The sequence below is a fragment of the Chlorocebus sabaeus genome, chromosome 18 (assembly GCF_047675955.1).
Source record: "Chlorocebus sabaeus isolate Y175 chromosome 18, mChlSab1.0.hap1, whole genome shotgun sequence".
NCBI lineage: Eukaryota > Metazoa > Chordata > Mammalia > Primates > Cercopithecidae > Chlorocebus > Chlorocebus sabaeus.
This window is the reverse complement of record NC_132921.1, coordinates 50,653,621-50,673,092: the sequence shown is the minus strand read 5'-3', so window position 1 is coordinate 50,673,092 and position 19,472 is coordinate 50,653,621. Positions and strand designations below refer to the sequence as shown.

At 38.5% G+C, this 19,472-nt stretch overlaps 2 protein-coding genes across 5 annotated transcripts in view; both read right to left on the bottom strand.

Annotated features, from left to right (window-relative positions):
• Nucleotides 1-19,472, bottom strand: part of GAREM1 (GRB2 associated regulator of MAPK1 subtype 1) — a 195,831-nt gene that overhangs the window by 67,657 nt on the left and 108,702 nt on the right. The gene's annotated exons all lie outside the window — the stretch shown is intronic.
• Nucleotides 18,908-19,468, bottom strand: LOC103222559 (large ribosomal subunit protein eL32). Its single transcript, XM_007974339.3, has one exon. It carries the CDS (start codon nucleotides 19,400-19,402, stop codon nucleotides 18,995-18,997), a length of 408 nt encoding a protein of 135 aa, XP_007972530.1. The 5' UTR covers nucleotides 19,403-19,468; the 3' UTR covers nucleotides 18,908-18,994.

Genomic DNA, 19,472 nt, shown 5'->3' with positions numbered 1-19,472 from the left:
GGTTCCACTTACCAGCCCTTCGGTAAAACTAAAACTACGTGAAAAATTACAACTACTTTGAAACTTACCTTCCTGATTTCACAGGTTGTTATGAGGATTAAATAATATTAGTGGCCGTCTGTAAAACAGATAGCACAATTCCTGGCTCAAAGTTAGTGACAGAAAATGGTGACTGCTAAAAATATGCAGTCTAGGGCTCCTTAAGTAAATACCATTCCTCTGTTTTTGCTTATTTTATAACAGTAATGACATCAGCTTTTCTGCCAACTGCAGATTTGCTGTGAAAACCCAGTGAGAGTCTCTAGGGATATACTCAAAGCCATAAAGAATTAGACATGAGCACCTGTATATTCAAGGCACAAATATATTGGGAAATCAATTCCTGGAAAATATGTTTACTTTTTAATGGCCTGGCTATGGCTCCAGAAAGTTTGAAAAGATGCCAGAATTGGGACTAACAGAGCCATATGCAATTTCCTTGTGAAAGACCAATTGGAGCTTTGGCCACACACTTAAATGTCATCCTGGCAAAACAAAGCAGATGAAACTATCTGATGAACCCAGGACAATTCTTTGAAAAGTTACAATATGCATGTAAGTGGGGTGAGTGAATACACATTTTGAGACACTACGATTTAGTATCTGGCCCACAAGCTTGAAACTGGTAACGTGGTAATTCTGTGTGCTATTACCCGGCTTATCCACTTAAAAGTGAGACTGCTGCCTGAGGCTTATGGCTTCCCATCTGCATTAGTCATAGGAAAGAAGGACAAGTTCTGCTGCCATGACCTTTGAGACCTAAATGATCTTAGGTAGAATGCAGAATATTCAAAACTAAGATCTTGACCACATTTGATATGACAATGAGTAAGGGATACGAACTTTCCCAGTGGCCAAGAGCTAAGGAGCCAGAAGGCATTTCCAACGGCTATAGGACATCTCAGTAGGACCTTGTTTTCTACTCAAAACTCAATTTGTGCTCCAGGCTCTTCCAGCCTAAAATTAGTGGGTGGTTTTCTCAATCATCGCCCAGAGAACTCAGCCAGTCTGCCACTCATAACTTGGACAGCATTTCTACCTTAGCCGGCTCTCTCAGAGACAGTATTTTGAACTTCCTTGGTTGAATGCAAAACACATTCGCTAACTAACTAAACAAACTGGAAGGAGGCATACCACAAGACCCAAACCCGGCAGACTCGATGACTGTGAAAACACCCTCTCAAAGGCTACGGGGCGGCAGGGAGGTGACCTGAGTGAGTGAAGGAGGTGGTTTCTTCAGAGTTGCAATACTTACTCATCCACAAATACAGAAAACGCAGACTTAGCAAGGAATGGACTGCAAACTTAAATTCCTCTAATTTCCAAGTAGCTTGAAATACCTGCAGCCCCAGAGGGATCAAGCTAGGTATGCAATCTGGTCAATTTATTTTTAGTTCTCCTACCATGAATTCAGGTAGGAGTTCTGTAAATATTCATTCCCATAGTCTGTCTCTGTTTTTCTCTCTCTCCCTTCCTTCTCTTTTAGAAATAAGGTGTTTGGGGGATGGCAGGGAGGGAGAGGAAGGGCTCAATTTATAGGGAGAAGACTTAGGTTCAAACTAGCCACTTAATGGTCCTGTTTGGCATGGAACCTAACACTGGCTTGACCTGTTTCCTCATCTGTAAAATGGAAAGGAACCATGAAATGCTTATTTTCTGTGTGTGAGTGCATGAGTTTTTAGTTTTGTAATACAAACTGTAAGACAAAATGAAGAAACCATGATGCATTAAACACCCTTAAAGCAACAGCAAAGCTCCTTAACAAGTAATGGCCTTTGGTTCTCTAAGGTCTCGAAATTTTGAATGTTTTGGACACTTGACATTTAAGCTCTAGATAATCAGAACCTCACATGGAGGCCATCTTTTCTAGACCTGCAGCATTGCAGAGCTTTCCTGAAGCAGACAGGGCAACTTACTGAGTATGATGGTTAATGTTGTGTCAACTTGGTTTGATCACGGTATACAGATATCTGGTCAAACACTTTTCTAGATGTGTCTGTGAAGTTCTATTTTTGGACGGGATTAACATTTTACACCAATAGATTTTGAGTAAAGCACACTCCCTCCATAATGTGTGAAGGCCTCATCCAATCAGCTAAAGGCCTTAAGAAAAAAAAAGGAGGAATCCTGCCAAGAGATGGCCCTTGGTCCCAAACTGCAGCTCTTCACCAAGTCTCCAGTCTGCTAGGTCTCTATCCAGCATTTTGGACTTGTACCTCTATAACTGTGTGAACCAATTCCTTAAAGTACATCTCCCCGCCTCTATCTATAAATACCACCCCCTATCCCCCAACTCTGCTGCCAACTGGTTCTGTTTCTCTGGAGAAGTATGACAGATATACTGGTTTCACCCTTCTTAATTGGTTTGTAACATGAAACCATGAATATTTATTTCATATTGACCTTTGCTTCCACTTCCCTTGCTGATATGAAAGCCAGGTCCATGGCCCACTGATGAGTGCGTGGAGGAAGCACACCTACCATGATTCTTGCAGAACGACTATGTGAAAACACTATCTTACTATGTAGGGAAATCTCTGAGGGCAGATATTTCTGTGTATTACAGCTTCCCTGCAGGCCTCTAAGAAAAACTTCTGAATATTAAGAAGCACTTGCGGCAAAAAACTTGGAATCCCTACAGATTGAAATTTTCTTTACAGAAGATAGGTTTGGGCTGGACCTATGGGAAGGACTGCTGTCTGGTCCATCCCATTCACACCTACAGCACCCACCTTGTGCAGACCTGTGTCTTCTAAATCTCTCCCTAGCCCAGACCACCTTATGCCTGCCTCCACTGGACAATTCCTCTACGATGCCTTGCAGGTGTTTAACATATACAAATCTAATTTCACAGTATTTCTCTCTAAATCTGATCTTCACTCTCTGTTCCTTAACTTCCCAAATGAAAGTCAAAGTTCAGAAAGTAATATAAACCAGGAAACTGGAAGTCATCTTCATCATCATGGCATCGCTTCACATCCACTCCACACATAGTATCATAAGTCCTTCCATCCGAATGTTTCCCGAGGCTGTTCCAGCTGCTCCATCCCTGTTGTTTAAGTTCTGACCCTGTATTCCACCCATCCACCACACTGGTGCTGGAGTGACTGCTCTACAATGCTATCTAATTCTATAATCATGGCCTTGGCTAAAATCTGTCACTAGCTCCTCAAAGTACCTGGATACAATTCAAAGTCCTTCCTTCAGAACACAGCAATTACCCTGTTCTCCAGTGGCACTTCCTCCATGTCCTCAAGGAGCTTATATTCTCTACTTCAAACCTGGCCTTACTCCTGGTTCTGTGGGATGCCCTTTTCCTACTTACTTAGGCAAACTGCCGCGCTAGGCCCTGAGGGTTATAATGATGAGCAAAATGGACAGTCACAGCCTCTTAGAGATTCTTGTCAAGTGATGGGTGTCAGTTATTAAACAATCACTCAAGGAAGTATGTAATTACAACTAGGATCCATGCTCTAGAGAAAAAGTGCTGTGAGATCATGGGAATCAGACTTTGTCTAACAGACCCAGGGCAAAGCTTCCCAGGGAAGTAACTTTGACCTGAGACCTGAAAGATGAGCAGAGGTCAGGCTGCAGGACTTGAGAGAAGACTGGCATGACTCGGGTCCAGGAAGCAAGGGGAAGAAAAGCAGCACATGATGAAGCTGCAGAATAGGCAGGGGCCTGTCACAGGGACGTGCAGGCAGTAACGAGATTTCACCGAGACTTCCTTGGACTCTTCCAGCTCTCTTTCTTTAAAATTTTCTCTTAAAAATTTTAAGGGGCTGTAAAAGTACAGTATGTTTACTGCAACAACTCAACAATAGGAAAAGAAATAATAGCAGCATACCATTTATACAGTATTTACTGGACGCTAGGTACTTCCTAAGTGTTTTCATGCTGTTATTATCCATAGGGAGGTGCAAAGTAAAAGCCCAACGCCATAAAGTTAGAAAGTGAGAACTCGATATCCCAAGGAGTCTAGTTCTAGAGCCCAGCTCAGAGCCACCAACTGGCCCCACCTCCAATCTCACCCCTTAAAGACTGATATAAAGTGTGTCACATGCCCTTGCTTGAGTTTCTCTGTGTTTAAATATATAAAAACAATCGGATGAAAAAGAATTGATGTGCACTGGATTTTTTTTCTTCTTTTTAAAAATTATATTCTAAGTTCTAGGGTACATGTGCACAACATGCAGGTTTGTTACATATGTATACATGTGCCATGTTGGTGTGCTGCACCCATTAACTCATCATTTACATTAGGTATATCTCCTAATGCCATCCCTCTCCCCTCTCCTTACCCCATGACTGACTCTGGTGTGTGATGTTCCCCACCCTGTGTCCAAGTGTTCATTTACATTAGGTGTGTCTCCTAATGCTCTCCCTCCCCATTCCCCACTCCCCACACTCCGTGACAGGCCCTGGTGTGTGATGTTCCCCACCCTGTATCCAAGTGATCTCACTGTTCAATTCCCACCTATGAGTGACAACATGCTGTGTTTGGTTTTCTGTTCTTGTGACAGTTTGCTCAGAATGATGGTTTCTAGCTTCATCCATGTCCCTACAAAGGACATGAACTCATCCTTTTTTATGGCTGCATGGTATTCCATGGTGTATATGTGCCACATTTTCTTAATCCAGTCTATCATGGATGGACATTTGGGTTGATTCCAAGTCTTTGCTATTGTGAATAGTACCACAATAAACATACGTATGCATGTATCTTTATAGCAGTATGATTTATAATCCTTCGGGTATATACCCAGTAATGGGATGGCTGGGTCAAATGGTATCTCTAGTTCTAGATCCTTGAGGAATCGCCACACTGTCTTCCACAATGGTTGAACTAGTTTACAGTCCCACCAACAGTGTAAGATAAATGTTGATATTTTTCTTTAAAGCAATGGGAAATCACTGGAGTTTCTTTCTTTAATATGGCAGCAATGTGATTAATTTCTGTTTTTGGAAGATCGTCACACTCTGGTTCCCAAGTGGAGAATGGGGTGGAACAGGGAGAGGTGGAATGGAGAGGAGAACCCAGCAACCGTTTAATAGCAGAATGTAATCCTCTGGGCTAAGACAGTTGTAATGGAAGAGGTGCAGAGAGGTGAGTGGATTCCAGATTTACACAGAGGATAAAATCATCAGCAATGGGTGATAAAGCCCATATAACAGGAGGGAGAGGGTCCTGTCAAGGATCATGTTGATGTTGCTGGTGATGAGGTACATCTAGGAGGATGACACAGTGAGGTGGAGAACACTGATTTTGGAGGCCAACAACAACAAAAAATGTTTATTTTGAATTAATTGTGTTTGAAGGACCTTTGAGACCTGGCATTATAATAATTATTGCGATTTACTAAAAGCCTACTACACACCAGGCATTGCATAAGCATAATTTCTAACCACTCCATAACCTTTTTTGAAGTTGGTACTATTATTATCTTCACTTTACATGTGAAAAAAAATGAGGCTCAGAGGTTAAGCATCTTGCTTGAGGTCTCGAAGCTAAAGAGAGTCAGAGCCCTAAAGCACATTTACCATCAATAACCCTCCTGTGGTATCTCAGTATCCTTTGAAATGACCCGCTCTCCTCCATGCTAATCTCATCCTCCATGCTGCTAATGGACACTCACTTGATCATGTCATTCCCAGCCTAAACTTTTGCAGGGCTCTGCTTACCACCCTTCTGGTATGGCACACAGAACCTTGCATGATCTAGACCCCACCAACCTGTCCTGTGACTTTTTTCCCTGAGACTGAGACACATGGGATAGCTAGGGAAGGCAGTGCTCTCTGCTGTGTCTGTGACGCCTCTCCTCTTGTCCTCTATGCTTCCTGCACACCTCAGCTCACAGCGGACTCCACAACCTTACTCTGCTGTAGCAATTACTGCAGCAAAATTGTCTGTCTAACAAACAGAAGCTTCTTGAGGGCAGTCTCTTTGGTTTGAATCCCCAACCCCTTATACATACTAATGGAAAGGAAGAGTAAATAATTGAATACTATATACATTCGAATGTCTGTTGAATAAATGAAGGGGGTGCTGCATGAATAAAAGCTCAGGAGACTTTGCAGCAAAGACAGGTAGAAGTCTACTTTTATGGTACCATGACCACCGACCCACTCTAGCCACAATTTCCTTTGCCCTGTCTATGTGCTATCTATGCTTCCTTTGTACTAAACAATTTGGCAGATACTATCTCCAGTCTGTAGATGCGATAACCTGAGCTCAAATCAGAGTATTTGCTCTGAGCCTTGAAGACAACATGTCTGACAGTCAGTCTCCCTGTATCTCTGATATTCATCACACGTGGTAAGAACGTTGCTAAGTTGTTTTATGAACTGCTATCTTCCCAAATTGCTCAAACCAAACTTCGGACAATTACTGTTGAATTTTCTGCTACACAGCCATAAATGTAAAAAACAAATTTAGTTCCAGAAAGTATACTATGCAGAAAATGCCAGAGTTGGCAAAAAGTGATACAAACTGGAAGGCAGGTGGAGAAAAAGCACCATCACTGAGAATCCTCAAGTAATTTCTGAAAAGCTAAAAGAGTACTCTCCCTCACTGTTATGTTTTTTTTGAGACAGAGTCTTGCTCTGTAGTCCAGGTTGGGGTGCAGTGGTGCAATCTCAGCTCACTGCAACCTATACCTCCTGGGTTCAAGTGATTCTCCTGCCTCAGCCTCCAGAGTAGCTGAGATTAAAGGCGCCCGCCAATTTTGTTTTGTATTTGTGCTAGAGAGAGTTTTGCCATGTTGGTCAGACTGCTCTTGAACTCCCGGCCTCGAGTGATCTGCCCACCTCAGCCTCCCAAAGTGTTGGAATTACAGGCATAAGCCACCATGCCTGACCACAAGAGTACTTTTAAACTAAGCTAGTTCAAAGAAAATGAAACAAAATGTGTATTTCATATAATCAATTTCATATATTCCAGGTTATGATATATTAAGATCTTAGTATAACATTTTACCATTTGCCTAATATGCACTTATGGCAACTTCATAGGAAATACTGTTGCCATCTGGCACTGCCTAGATCCATGTGAGCAGTCAGAATGGACATCTGAGTGTCAGTAAGTCACCCACTCCTCGTAGCCTGGGAGGCGGCCGTGCAGGATATCCACAGGCACCTCCCACTCCCAGCTCTGCTGCCCCACACCTGAATATAGATGGGCTGCTCCCTTCCCCCATGAGCCTCTCTGATACTCTCCTAGGCACACTGAAATCTTCAGGTCATTCCTTGCTTTGTTTTTGCCAAGGCTCAGATCTCCAGGGGCTTGTGTGTATCCTATTCTGGTCTCCTCCCATCTCACCTTGAAGGAAGTCTTGGAAATGCCCACCTTGACAAGTGGTATTAATAACACCTCTGCATTATAGTCACGGAACTGTGCTGCCCTCTTCCCAACCTTCTCGCTCCCAGTCTCCCAACTATAGACTGTTTCTTTAGGATTTGATCTCTTTTTGGACCCAGATACTTAACTAGACTTAGTGTAAATAGGCTGCATTCCTGTTGAAATCTGGTCCTGAACCACTGACCTCTTCCTTAAAACTCAGGAGCTTTCCAAGTTTCTCAAAATTGGAGCAATGCTGACCGGTAACTTTATCCCTCTTAGACTTGGCAATATACATCAACCTTCTGCTAAGAGCCAATGTGGACAACTGGGACATGTAAAGCAGCTCAACATGTTGCATTGATGTTTGGATTTATAAGGTACAAAACAGATTATCAGCAGAAATTATCCATAATTGAGCCAAATCATGCTAAATGGGAAAAAAGTAACTGCTCACTATGCTGAGTAAATAGCAATTTACTCTATCTAGAAATGCCTAATTACCTGAATAATATTTTGGAAATTAAATTATTTGGGTAAAAAAGTTAACTGTAAAGATTTCTGCTACAAAAAAAAATTTTCAAAATAAACACTGTCAAATGATAATACATATGTATACATTTATATAAAATTTGTAATAATGAAGTATCAGGTCAGAAAGCTAACAAATAGTCTCCAATAAAACCGTCTGTAGGCCAGGCGCGGTAGCCTGTAATCCAGGATTACAGGATTACACGCCTGTAATCCCAGCACTTTAGGAGGTCAAGGTGGGCAGATCATAAGGTCAGGAGTTTGAGACCAGCCTGGCCAATATGGTGAAACCCTGTCTCTACTAAAAATACAAAAAAATTAGCCGGGTGTGGTGGCGCATGCCTGTAATCCCAGTTACTCAGGAGACTGAGGCAGGAGAATTGCTTGAACCTAGGAGGCAGAGAGGTTGCAGTAAGCTGAGATAGCGCCACCGCACTCCAGCCTGGGCAATAGAGCAAGACTCAGTCTCGAAAAAACAAAAACAAAAACAAAAAACAAACAAACAAAGAAAGAGTCTGCAGTCTATAAGCAAATCAGACAAGTAAAATATATAAGCAAATCAAATACATGCAGAGTACAGTTAACTCTCAGTTCTCCAAAGGACAGACTAATCATAAAGATTTCATTCATGAAATGGCTAAAATAACTACAAACTAGTGAAATATCTATGTACTAGAAAGACCATTGTTAGGAAACTAGTATTACCAATATAGCACAGGGAGTCTTCTCCTATCATATTTCATTTTTGAAATCTAATTACATTTTTGAAATCTAAACCCAAACTAAAATTTGAGAAAAAATTTTAATTGGCAGAAATATCATTAAATGATAAACTAGGAGAACAAAACCTTATGATACAAATTAGATAAAGATAAAATTTATTCCATTTGAACCTGCACCAAGGTCTTCAAGTAGAGTAAAAAAATAGGAAAACTTTTGAGAAGTCCTTTTCTAAAACCTTGATAAGGCAATGATGATTTGGTTAAGCTGGCAATAAACAAAGAAAATGCCAGTTTCTGGTCAAATATGCCCAAACAAGCAAATGCTTATTGGACTCCCAGAATGAAAAGTAACTGGTGAATTTCTGGCTGGGATTCACATCGCTAAGATGATGAAAGTGACACTGGGGCAACTTAACCTGGATCTGAGAACTGGGTGATAATGGCACTATTGAAATAGGTGGTCAGAAAAAGGGTCCAGCTGGTCAAAAGCAGATCACTGATGGTGCAGCAGTTAATCATCTTGATGGTCTAAACAGTAAATGTGCTTTCTATTAAGGTGATATTAAGTTTATTTTATATCATACTCTGGGCTGGTTTTAACTTTTTATCGTTAACTATCTTAAAGTGAATTTTAAGACAAGAATAAAAAGATGAGTTACAGTCTAGAATTTAATTCTTTTTTTTTCAGTTTCAAGTTCTCCACTAAACTCTCAATCTTAACTCCTTGAATATAACAAATATAGTTACTTTAAAACATGTGTTTGAAAACTTCATAATTTGGCTCCTTTGTGGTCTGTTTTTATTGCCTGTTGCTTTATTTTTTATAAAATAATCATTTTATCTTGTCTCTTCACATGTCCGGTTTTTAAGACAGAATACATTTCCCACGTAAATGGGCATGTTTATCAAAAGTTGACAAGATCAACATCAACATACTGCTTCATTATAAACATAACTGAAAAACAGGCAAAAATCAAGCAAATTTATAATTTTAAATGTAATAAATACAAACATTTCAAGATACTCTCACATAAAATAAAATTATTGACCAATATAAACTACCATTATAATTGGACCATCATTTTAGGGAATTTCTTTGTGTTTAGCAAATGTTTCATCAATATAAAGTGAATCCTCTTATAAAGCGATAGCCATTATCACAGATAAATTGCTATTTTAAAAAGGTGACCAAGCACGGGTTCGATGATTGGTTTGTTTCAGACCACACAGAAAATAAAATTCCAATACAACCAAAGGATTTGGGCTCTCCTTCAGGGTAGGAGAACAAATGGTTTATTGTTCTGCTTATGTTTTCATGCATTAATGTTACAGGAATCAGAAAAACAACTGAATTACTACTCCTGGTGGTGTCAGACATTGAAAGGGAAGCGGTGCAGAATCACTGCATTTTGGAGAACTTAAGAGAGAATCTGATTCAAAAACTTTTAATAAGGTTCCAAAACACAAAGCTAACGTTAAAAGAATGTTTACAAAGTAGAGTTAAAATGCAGGGGAGAAAAGGCCTTGCAGACAGCTACTGATCTGAAAAGAACTTCCTACAAAAGGGAAGGAGGCCGGTCACCAGGGCTGAAGAGGAGAGAGGAGACGCTGTGTCGGCACCGTCTCAGTGCAATTCACTCTTCAGTCTCTGCTTTGTTCACACTACATTTCTGTTTGGAAACAGAATTTGGAGAAGTCTGAATATAAACCTTCCCCAAGAGAGCCAGGTTTGAGGCCTTTAATTTATGGAAATATGCATACATCGTGTCCTCAAATGCTAGCTGTGTGCATACAACAGAAAAGGAAGTGACTTTTAAGACAGTTAAGGATAAAAAGAAATACTTGAGAGAATAAAAGATTAAAGTCTTAGTAACAATACCATTATAAAAACAAGGCCTGGCATGGCTGCTCATGCCTGTAATCCCAACACTTTGGGAGGCCGAAGTGAAAGGATCACTTGAGCCAAGAGTTCGAGACCAGCGTGGGCAACAAAGTGAGACCGTGTCTCAAAATAATAATAATTATAAACAAAAACAAAAGAAAACAAAGTGCACCTCTAGTTTATGGAAAGCATTGCTCTGCAGCAAAGGAAATAAACCTCATGTCCTTGTTGAGGGAGGACCCTCTAGTACTCTAGCTGGCTGCCTGGGAACAAAGGAAGAAACTCAAGTTCATAGTGGAAAATAAGGAGAGAAGAGAAACCTTAAATAGCACTAAATTTAGAAAAACAATCTTTTCAAAGGTGAACTGAGGAAACTTTCCTAAAGTAAACTGGGTCAATTAGGAAATACTTCCTGGAGAAATGCCTTAAGATGCACACAACAACAACTTGAACTCAAAACCACAGAAAGACTAAATCAATATCAATTAACAAAACATTTACTTATTTTACACAATGCGTAAAAGTGGGATAAACAGGATATCAGGATTTATAAGACAGTTCTTATCCATAAAGAGACAATGGTAATATGAAAAACAGTACAACTGTGGTTTAGCAGACCATCTTGTGTATCCTTTCATGCCAGGTAACTATTTCACTTGTGTGTCAGGTCCTTTTCTTGCTGGAAATTCACTCTTGAAATTCTAGAGAATGTGATGAAGAATTCAAAGATGGGAATGAAACACTGGTTGAGGCTTCCTTGCTAATTTGAAAACTACTTTTAGAATCTGCAATTATTTCTTAAAATAGAGATTTAAAAATCTCTGTATTCAAACTAGATTTTAATTTGCCTAGTTTAAACTTGTTTTGAAACTTCTATAAAAAGCTGTAAGGGAATGCTCTAAAAATTATCAAAAGGATACATTTGCCATAGAACAATGCTAGGAGGATTAAACATAAAATTCACAATGATTTGAGTTTATGAACTGGAATTCAGCAAGTCATTATGCCACTCAATCAGAACAAACGACAGAGGACCAGGGTTTTGCCTATGATTAACAATACTTCTCTTAGTGTTTTGGCTGGCACCCATCTCAAGAAGTTCTATTATTTTGAGTGAATCAAAACTTGGTGATTAAAAGAAAACTGTAGCTCACATTATAATAAGAGAAATGAAAAGTAGGCAATATTCAGCATCAGCCTAGAGTGTCAAACAAAGCCCACTTTAAAATTAAGTCAAGGCTAGGCACGGTTGCTCATGCCTGTAATCCCAGCACTTTGGGAGGCTGAGGTGGGCAGATCACTTGAGACCAGGAGTTCGAGACCAGACTGGTCAACATGGTGAAACGCCGTCTCTACCAAAAATACAAAAATTAGCTGGGTGTGGTGGTACGTGTCTGTAATCCCGGCTACTGAGGAGGCTGAGGCAGGAGAATCGTTTGAACCTGGGAGGCAGAGGTTTCAGTGAGCAAGATCATACAACTGCACTCCAGCCTGGGTGACTGAGTGAATGAGACTCCATCTCTAAATCAATCAATCAATCAATCAATAAAGAAAATTCCCCCTTTCTTTCCTTGTAAAGATGTAATTTGCCAACTCAAGTTAAGGGGATATTAAAAAAATCAAATGTTTATAATATAAATAATAACATACTGATATTTTGTTTCTTAGGTTAATTAGGGCATCAATGTGCAACTACTATAATAAATCCATATAAACACGTCCATATTTGTTGGGCATTTACAAAGAATTCTGAGGACTAATATATTTCACAGAATTTATCTTATTTAGTCCAATTTTCTGAACATGTAATTAAAACTGTCCAGAATCACTCAGTTATCCAAGACTTACCTGTAAAGTTATAGTCAGATTAAATGATTTTCAAGGATCATTTCAGAAAAAAAATTCTGCACAGTACTGAATTACATGGGATAACTAGATCAAATGCAGCAGATATAAAATAGAACAGGTTTTATTTTAAACCTTTGTTCTATGAAAATCCATAAAATCGGGCTTCACACATTTTAAATGTTAGAAGGACTGAACTCTTCAAGGCCCTCTTAACTTCTGCATAAACGAGATATCCATTAAGTTTACCAGGATAAGGTATACACAAAGTTCAACTACTCCCTCCAATCATAGCCATCTCTCTAAGTAAGTTTCAAAAACTGTCTGGATTTTCTAATATTTATGGCTTACAGGCTCAAATCATTTATTAAATAATTAGATACAATGATGTATATCATAGTGGTTTCCAATCAGCTAGCCAAGAACCAAGAAATAATACAAGGTATCAGAATTCATCTGATAAGTTCCATCTCCTATATAGAGGTATTACTTCCCCCAAAATAGGTAGATGTCATTGTTATTTGTGAAAAGGAAGTTTGAAAAATCAATGAAAGATTGTAAGTTAATTATAAATATAAATATAAAATAAATACTTGCTAAATGAGAGAATACTATTAATAAAATTTCAATTTATTAAACTAGCAAATTTGACTGGTTTCACCAACTGATAAACTTTTGGTCATTTTGTATTTAATTAATAAATACAAAATGTATCATGTGGGCTTGTAAACTGTCAAGCTGTTAAAAATGGATCTCTGATTTTGAAAAGGTAGCACATGAAGGGCAAGTACTGAAAACAAGGCATGCTTTTTAAATCCAATCCTGAAACTTCAGTGAGCTCTAAAAGGACATTTGCTCGAGTCCAGGGAATGTGGAACACAGCATGAGAAATGTGAACATTCTTGGTAAACTGACATCATCATGACAACTCTGGCAGGGCTCCAAGTGTCTGAAGCAGAACGAAGTCTTGTTTATGAAGTGGGAGAAAGAAACTTGGGCTTTCTGATTTACACCTTGGCAGCAAGCAGAGATGGTTAAAAGAAAAGGAACACTTTTTATGTACAGTAACTGGCAATTTTCAGTGAAGAAATGGGAAGAAGAGAAAAGAAAGCTATTTGAAACGTTTAAAACTGCCCCCCTTTTTTTTCCAGAATGAGTCATTCAGAGGCTCTCTCCTCTCTAAATATATATACACATGGAGACATGTTTTTAAAAGTCTATTTATGAAAGTAATATAACCACTTTATAGTTTGGAAAATAAGAAATAAAATCACCTCTAACAGTTCAACCTTAATAAAACTACTATTATAATGCACTGATTCAATTTTTTGTTTTGTTTCCTAAAATTATTTAATGTATCCAACTGAAGGATTTTTTCGCCAATATTAGTATACTCTTGCCTCAATTTCTTTAAAAATAGAGTCAGGGTTCTCAACACATTAAATAGGGATCCAAAGGCATTTAATTTAGGTAGAAGGAAGGATAAACATTTCTAGTCAAACTTATGATATTTCTGACTATATATGTGATCTGATACTGCTTCAAACTAAAAACAAGACCCTTTAACTCTAGGATATTTGAGAACAGCATTTCAACGCAATTTTAAAAATAGCTGTACATGCCAAGTAAACTCTTGAAGGTTACAAATCACTTTAAAATTCTTAAAGTGTGTCCATTATTTAGCAAACAATAAATTGTTTCCATTTCTACTGTAGAAACAAACAACCAAGTGATGGCCTTCTAGTTTCAAAGTATACATGAAACCCAACTGGTCAAGGTTTTACATTTCTGGCCCACCATTAAGTTTTATGGCATATCAGGAATGTAAAGCATGATGTTTAAACAAAATTTCAATTTATTAGACAAATTCCTACTTTTGATAAATACAGTATGCTTTTAAATGGTACACCCATTTTTAATTAGCAAGAGTACTAATATTGGCAAAATGTTATGTGGAAAAAGTTGACTTGAATTTTTCTAGTAACTTATTATTTCTTAGTCCTATGGTTGAACTTCTGGTGCTTCCGATTCCTCAATTTCTGATTTTTTATGGTGTACTGGTGTATTTCCTAATATCAATTCTAAAAAGTTTAAAGGAGCCAGTGATGCTATTTTGATGGAATTAGGAAGTAATTTTCATTCAATTGCGTTAAAACTAGAAATGAACACCCATGCACCAGATGAAACATATCTGAGTGCCTTAGTCACATATCCTTTTAAATCATAATTATATGTTCACTTTCTTGGCTCTCCAATGGTTTTAAAAGGTTATCTTTAGATTTATTACTCATTAATCTGACTCAAATTTATCAGCAGAGAAGGCGTATGTAAAACTATTGATGCAAGCAGGAGGACAATAATTACAGTTCTTGGCCCTAACTTAATTCAGATATAAACAATATATTAATAAAGGTTCAGACATTTTCCATGAAATGCTTTAAAGTGCACATTCAAGGGCCTGTGTGAACTGAATGGGTTTCACAGAGTTCAGCTAAGTTCCTGAGGACACACTTTATGCAGTTGAGTTTAACCAAGAGAAGCGTGTGGATAATTACTTCCAGAATGATGCTACACACACAGTGTCCTGGGAATCCGGTTAATAAATATTCTAAAAAATATACAGAAAAATGGAAACGTAAATATCTCTCAAGTAATACCTTCTCTCTCTCTTTTTACTTACACAAACAGAAAACATCACTAAAACAACTATATGAAAAGCCATTTTTTACTCAGCATGACCTGATACCAAGGTTTAGGGCTGACCGGCTACCCTACTTTGAAATTCTCAGTATATTCTTTGAAAAGATGGATTAAAATATTAGTTTCCATGCCATAGAGAAATGTCTGTGTAAAGTAATTTTTTCTTCAGCATAGGTACACAGCTGTTAATAGATACAAGGAATTATGTGAATCTGAAAGACATTTTTGGTACAAATGCCCCAATTTAAATGAAATAATAAAAATTAAAATGATTACAAAGTACTTTTAGAGCCAACAATTCTCAGTGTCAAAACAAACCACCAACCTTTTTTTCTCCTCACCTCCAAACCCAAACAAAGGCATTCTGAGACATTACAGGATACACCCTTATCAGAAAACAGGCAGTCACCCATTTACAAACATACGGTATTCCAAAAGTTAATTTATTAGTCAGTTCTTCAAAATTTTAATATTTTCCCAGGGAAACAAGAATAAAATTTGAGGTTAAGCTGTCAGATCAGCCCATAAAACTGGATTTAAAACATAATACTAAGACAGGGCCAGGAGTTCCTCAGAACACTGGGGAAAATGCATCCCATGGCCAGCACCATGTGGGGCGGCAAGAGCATCTTCCTATCCTGCCTTGCTGGCCGGAGCAGGGAATTCTGTTTCTTTCATTGTAAGCTCAGAATCTTTTCACAGTCACTCCTGGGGATTTGTGGGGTGGGGACGCCATGAGAGGGGATGCAGAGTAGCCTATAAGAGGGCCACAGTTTCGGGGAGGTGAGGGGCAGAGCCAAGGGCTTGGGGATGACAAATGAAACGGGAACTTGGGAGGAGGTGGATGAGGGTAATGAGTTGAGATGGAGTGGAAAGTGGAACAGAAGGAGGGGAGAGGGGGTTTAGAGTAGGCCAGTGAGGACTTTTCCCTCGTTTCTCTGATTTACCTTTTCTTTCCTCAGGATCAGATTAAGAAGATCACACCTGGGAACATCTGTGATCACACCTGTGATTGTGAGAGAAGGAAAGAATCTCCATGGAAGAAGGGTTTAAGGAGGATGGGGCTGGAGGCGAGAGAAGTCTGGGCTGATTCAGAGTCTGTAGAAGAGGAAACTCCCCAGCAGTGGCCATGGGACAGAGAGTTCTCAATGCCTTCCTTCTGGAACTAGCACTAATATAGAAGTGGCATAAGCAGATAACATAACAGACATAAAATATAAACAAAGGAGTCAATTAATTTTTATTAATGAGAAGCCAACTCACACAATCTTTCAGTTACAAATTTCCATACCCTGACTTCATGGCTAGCAGACTGAATTTTTAGATAAGTCAGATGTTAACAGATAGGTAAGTTAAGTGATTTTCTATTTAGAATGAAAACCTGTATGTATATCATTTATCACTGACCTTAGTCCATTTTTGTTACATTAATATTTTTAAATGTCCACACATAAAGAAATGTGCAAAAGTTCTAATCAGATGATAACAAAGCCAGAAACTTTTTTTTTCAACAAATATCTTTTGAGGGCATATTGTGGGCCATGTCTTTTCCGAGCGTAGGGGACACAGTGGTATGGCCTCCAAGTTCTCGATACTACTTTTATTTCTTAGCAACAATATTTCCACCTAAACAAGGCAGCTACTCAATGTCTAGCTGGTCTCTCAGACCACTATTTACTTACCTAATAGCTATTTTGTTAGCCAGCTTTTGACCTTAGCCCAACTATAAAGGTTAAAATAATTTGTCACACTTTCATAAGTCCTCAAGTAACAGGCCTAAAGTACTGAATTTCTTGCTTTAATTACAATAGCGCCTTCTTTACCTATGGGCTTTGACTTCTAAGTTACATTAGGTAAAAGCACATTAAAAATAACCTAAAGTTTACCAACAGATGAAGAATAAGGAGACAAAGATGAGTCACAAAAGGAGAAAATGGCTAATCATTTTGACTTCATTACAATCATACCACCACTGGCAGGTGAATTCTAAGGTGTTCCATGAAATAATTCTATGCTGTTCTACAAGTATACGGAAATACTAGAAAGTTGAACCTGGGCCTTTATGATTTAGAATTGATAGAAATCTGGGAAGGACTTCATAGGGAAGAACGAGAAGAGAAGGAAGGGGAAGGAAGAGAAGGGAGAACTAAAATGCTCAAAGTCAAGAAAACAAGGTTATTGTCCTTAAATTACAAAATCTCTGAACAAGTTGATTACTTAGAAATAGATGATTACAAATAAAAGATGCCCTATTGTTATATGTTAAGAAATGAATTGATGAGTATCAGTAAAACCAAAGGAACCACAGATAACATATGTAAATCATTTTGAAAATCGAAACTGACAAATTCATTAGCATTACAAGGTAGCAGTAAACATAAAAGAATAATTTAGTACCAGAGGTTGTGGCTTATCTGTTCCCCATTTATATTTTATATCATAAGCAAAACAAAATTAAGAAAGGACTATGTGAAAGAAGTTCACAGCTTTTGTGTACATTTATAAACAATAATAACTTAGTTTGAAAGTATGAACGCATCATACTTTCAAGATAGAGTTGCCAACTTTAAGGCAACTATATTACATAATATACTGGATTTCACCGCCAAAAAGAGTGTCTGGCACATAGGTCAATAAATCTTTGTTACTTGACTGAATACATTTTAAGAGAAATGGGAGATAGGCTATGGTTAGAACTGCAGTTTTCATCAGATGAGTCCAAAATTAACTCCAACTGCCACCAGCACTCCCTCCAGATGAAAGTGTGTTTCTTTATCATCTACGATACAAATTTAGAACTTGAACAACACATTGAAGCTAGGAGAGAAACAAGCTACAATCCTCCTCTCTAAAGCTTCTCCGCAAAAGCAAAATTGAATATTTTGATCATCCAGAATGGGCTAGAAGAGACTGCAGAGACAGTAGGGCCAACTCCCTCCACTGGCTAAACATGGCCCAGAGAGGTGAAGTGGTGTGGCTGAGGTCACGAAGCAGAGCAGTCACTGGAATTTCAGTCCTCTGATCTCCAGTGTTTCTGCTCTTTACTGACTGTTTAAATGAATGTTTTGTAAGAAACCAGAAGACACAGGCAAATAAGTGAAGAGGGAGTGCCAGAAGCAGCGACGGTATTTGCCTGATAGTAAATTTACCATGGAGACCACTGTGTCAATGAACTCTGTTCCAGAAAATTCCATAAACAAAATTATCTCTACAGGTGATGCAAAGAATAAAAATTAGAAATGAGTGAGGAGGAGAAATTAACAGCTGTGTACCTACGTCGAAGAAAAAAATTACTTTTCACAGGCATTTCTCTATGGCACGGAAACTAATATTTTAATCCATCTTTTCAAAGAATGTGCTGAGAATCTGAAAGTAGGGTAACTGGTCAGGCCTAAACTGTGGTATCAAGACAGAAGAAAAAAAAATTTTTTTTAAAGTCTTGTGATCATTATAGATATTGAAGAACTTGTGTCTAATTATGGTATTCTTTTTCTACATCTATCTAGGAGTTTCACAATTTTACAAATCTACATCTAATTCCTTTTTAAAAAACAACTCACAAAGCAAGAAGCCTATGGTGAATAATGAAGTAATGCTGCCTAGAACCCTATCTGTGGATAAATAAAATTTTATTTTGTGAAAGGTTTTTTGCATATTTGGAGTCGATTCATTTTTAGATATGACTATTTTATCTAGATTTCTATTTATGATATTCATAAATTTTACCTTAAGGAATCAAGAGTAGAGAGAAAAGTGGTCAAAATACTAATTTTACACTCGTGTTTCAGGGCTTTATGCTCAACGTTTCATCACTAACAAGAGTGAAACAAAAATCAACAGACATATTAGTAATTTATTTCTTTTTTTTTTTTTTTTGAAGGAAGATGCCAGATGGCAGTTTTTACATTTATTTAAACAGAAAACGTGCACATGAGCTGTCTACTCATTTTCTTCACTGCGCAGCCTGGCATTGGGGTTGGTGACTCTGATGGCCAGCTGGGCAGCTCTTTCCACGATGGCTTTGCGGTTCTTGGAAGAAACATTGTGAGCAATCTCGGCACAGTAAGATTTGTTGCACATCAGCAGCACTTCCAACTCCTTGACGTTGTGGACCAGGAACTTCCGGAAGCCACTGGGCAGCATGTGCTTTGTTTTTTTGTTGCTCCCATAACCAATGTTGGGCATCAAGATCTGGCCCTTGAATCTTCTACGAACCCTGTTGTCAATGCCTCTGGGTTTCCGCCAGTTACGCTTAATTTTGACATATCGGTCTGACTGGTGCCGGATGAACTTCTTGGTTCTTTTTTTGACGATCTTGGGCTTCACAAGGGGTCTGAGGGCGGCCATGATGCCGAGGAGGAGATGGCTGCCACCTCCGTAGGCAGCGCCGAGGAAGAGACAATTTATTTCATTTTTA

Excerpts from the sequence above, each read along its gene's own strand:
- LOC103222559 (XM_007974339.3), bottom strand. The coding sequence starts at position 19,402 with ATGGCCGCCCTCAGACCCCTTGTGAAGCCCAAGATCGTCAAAAAAAGA.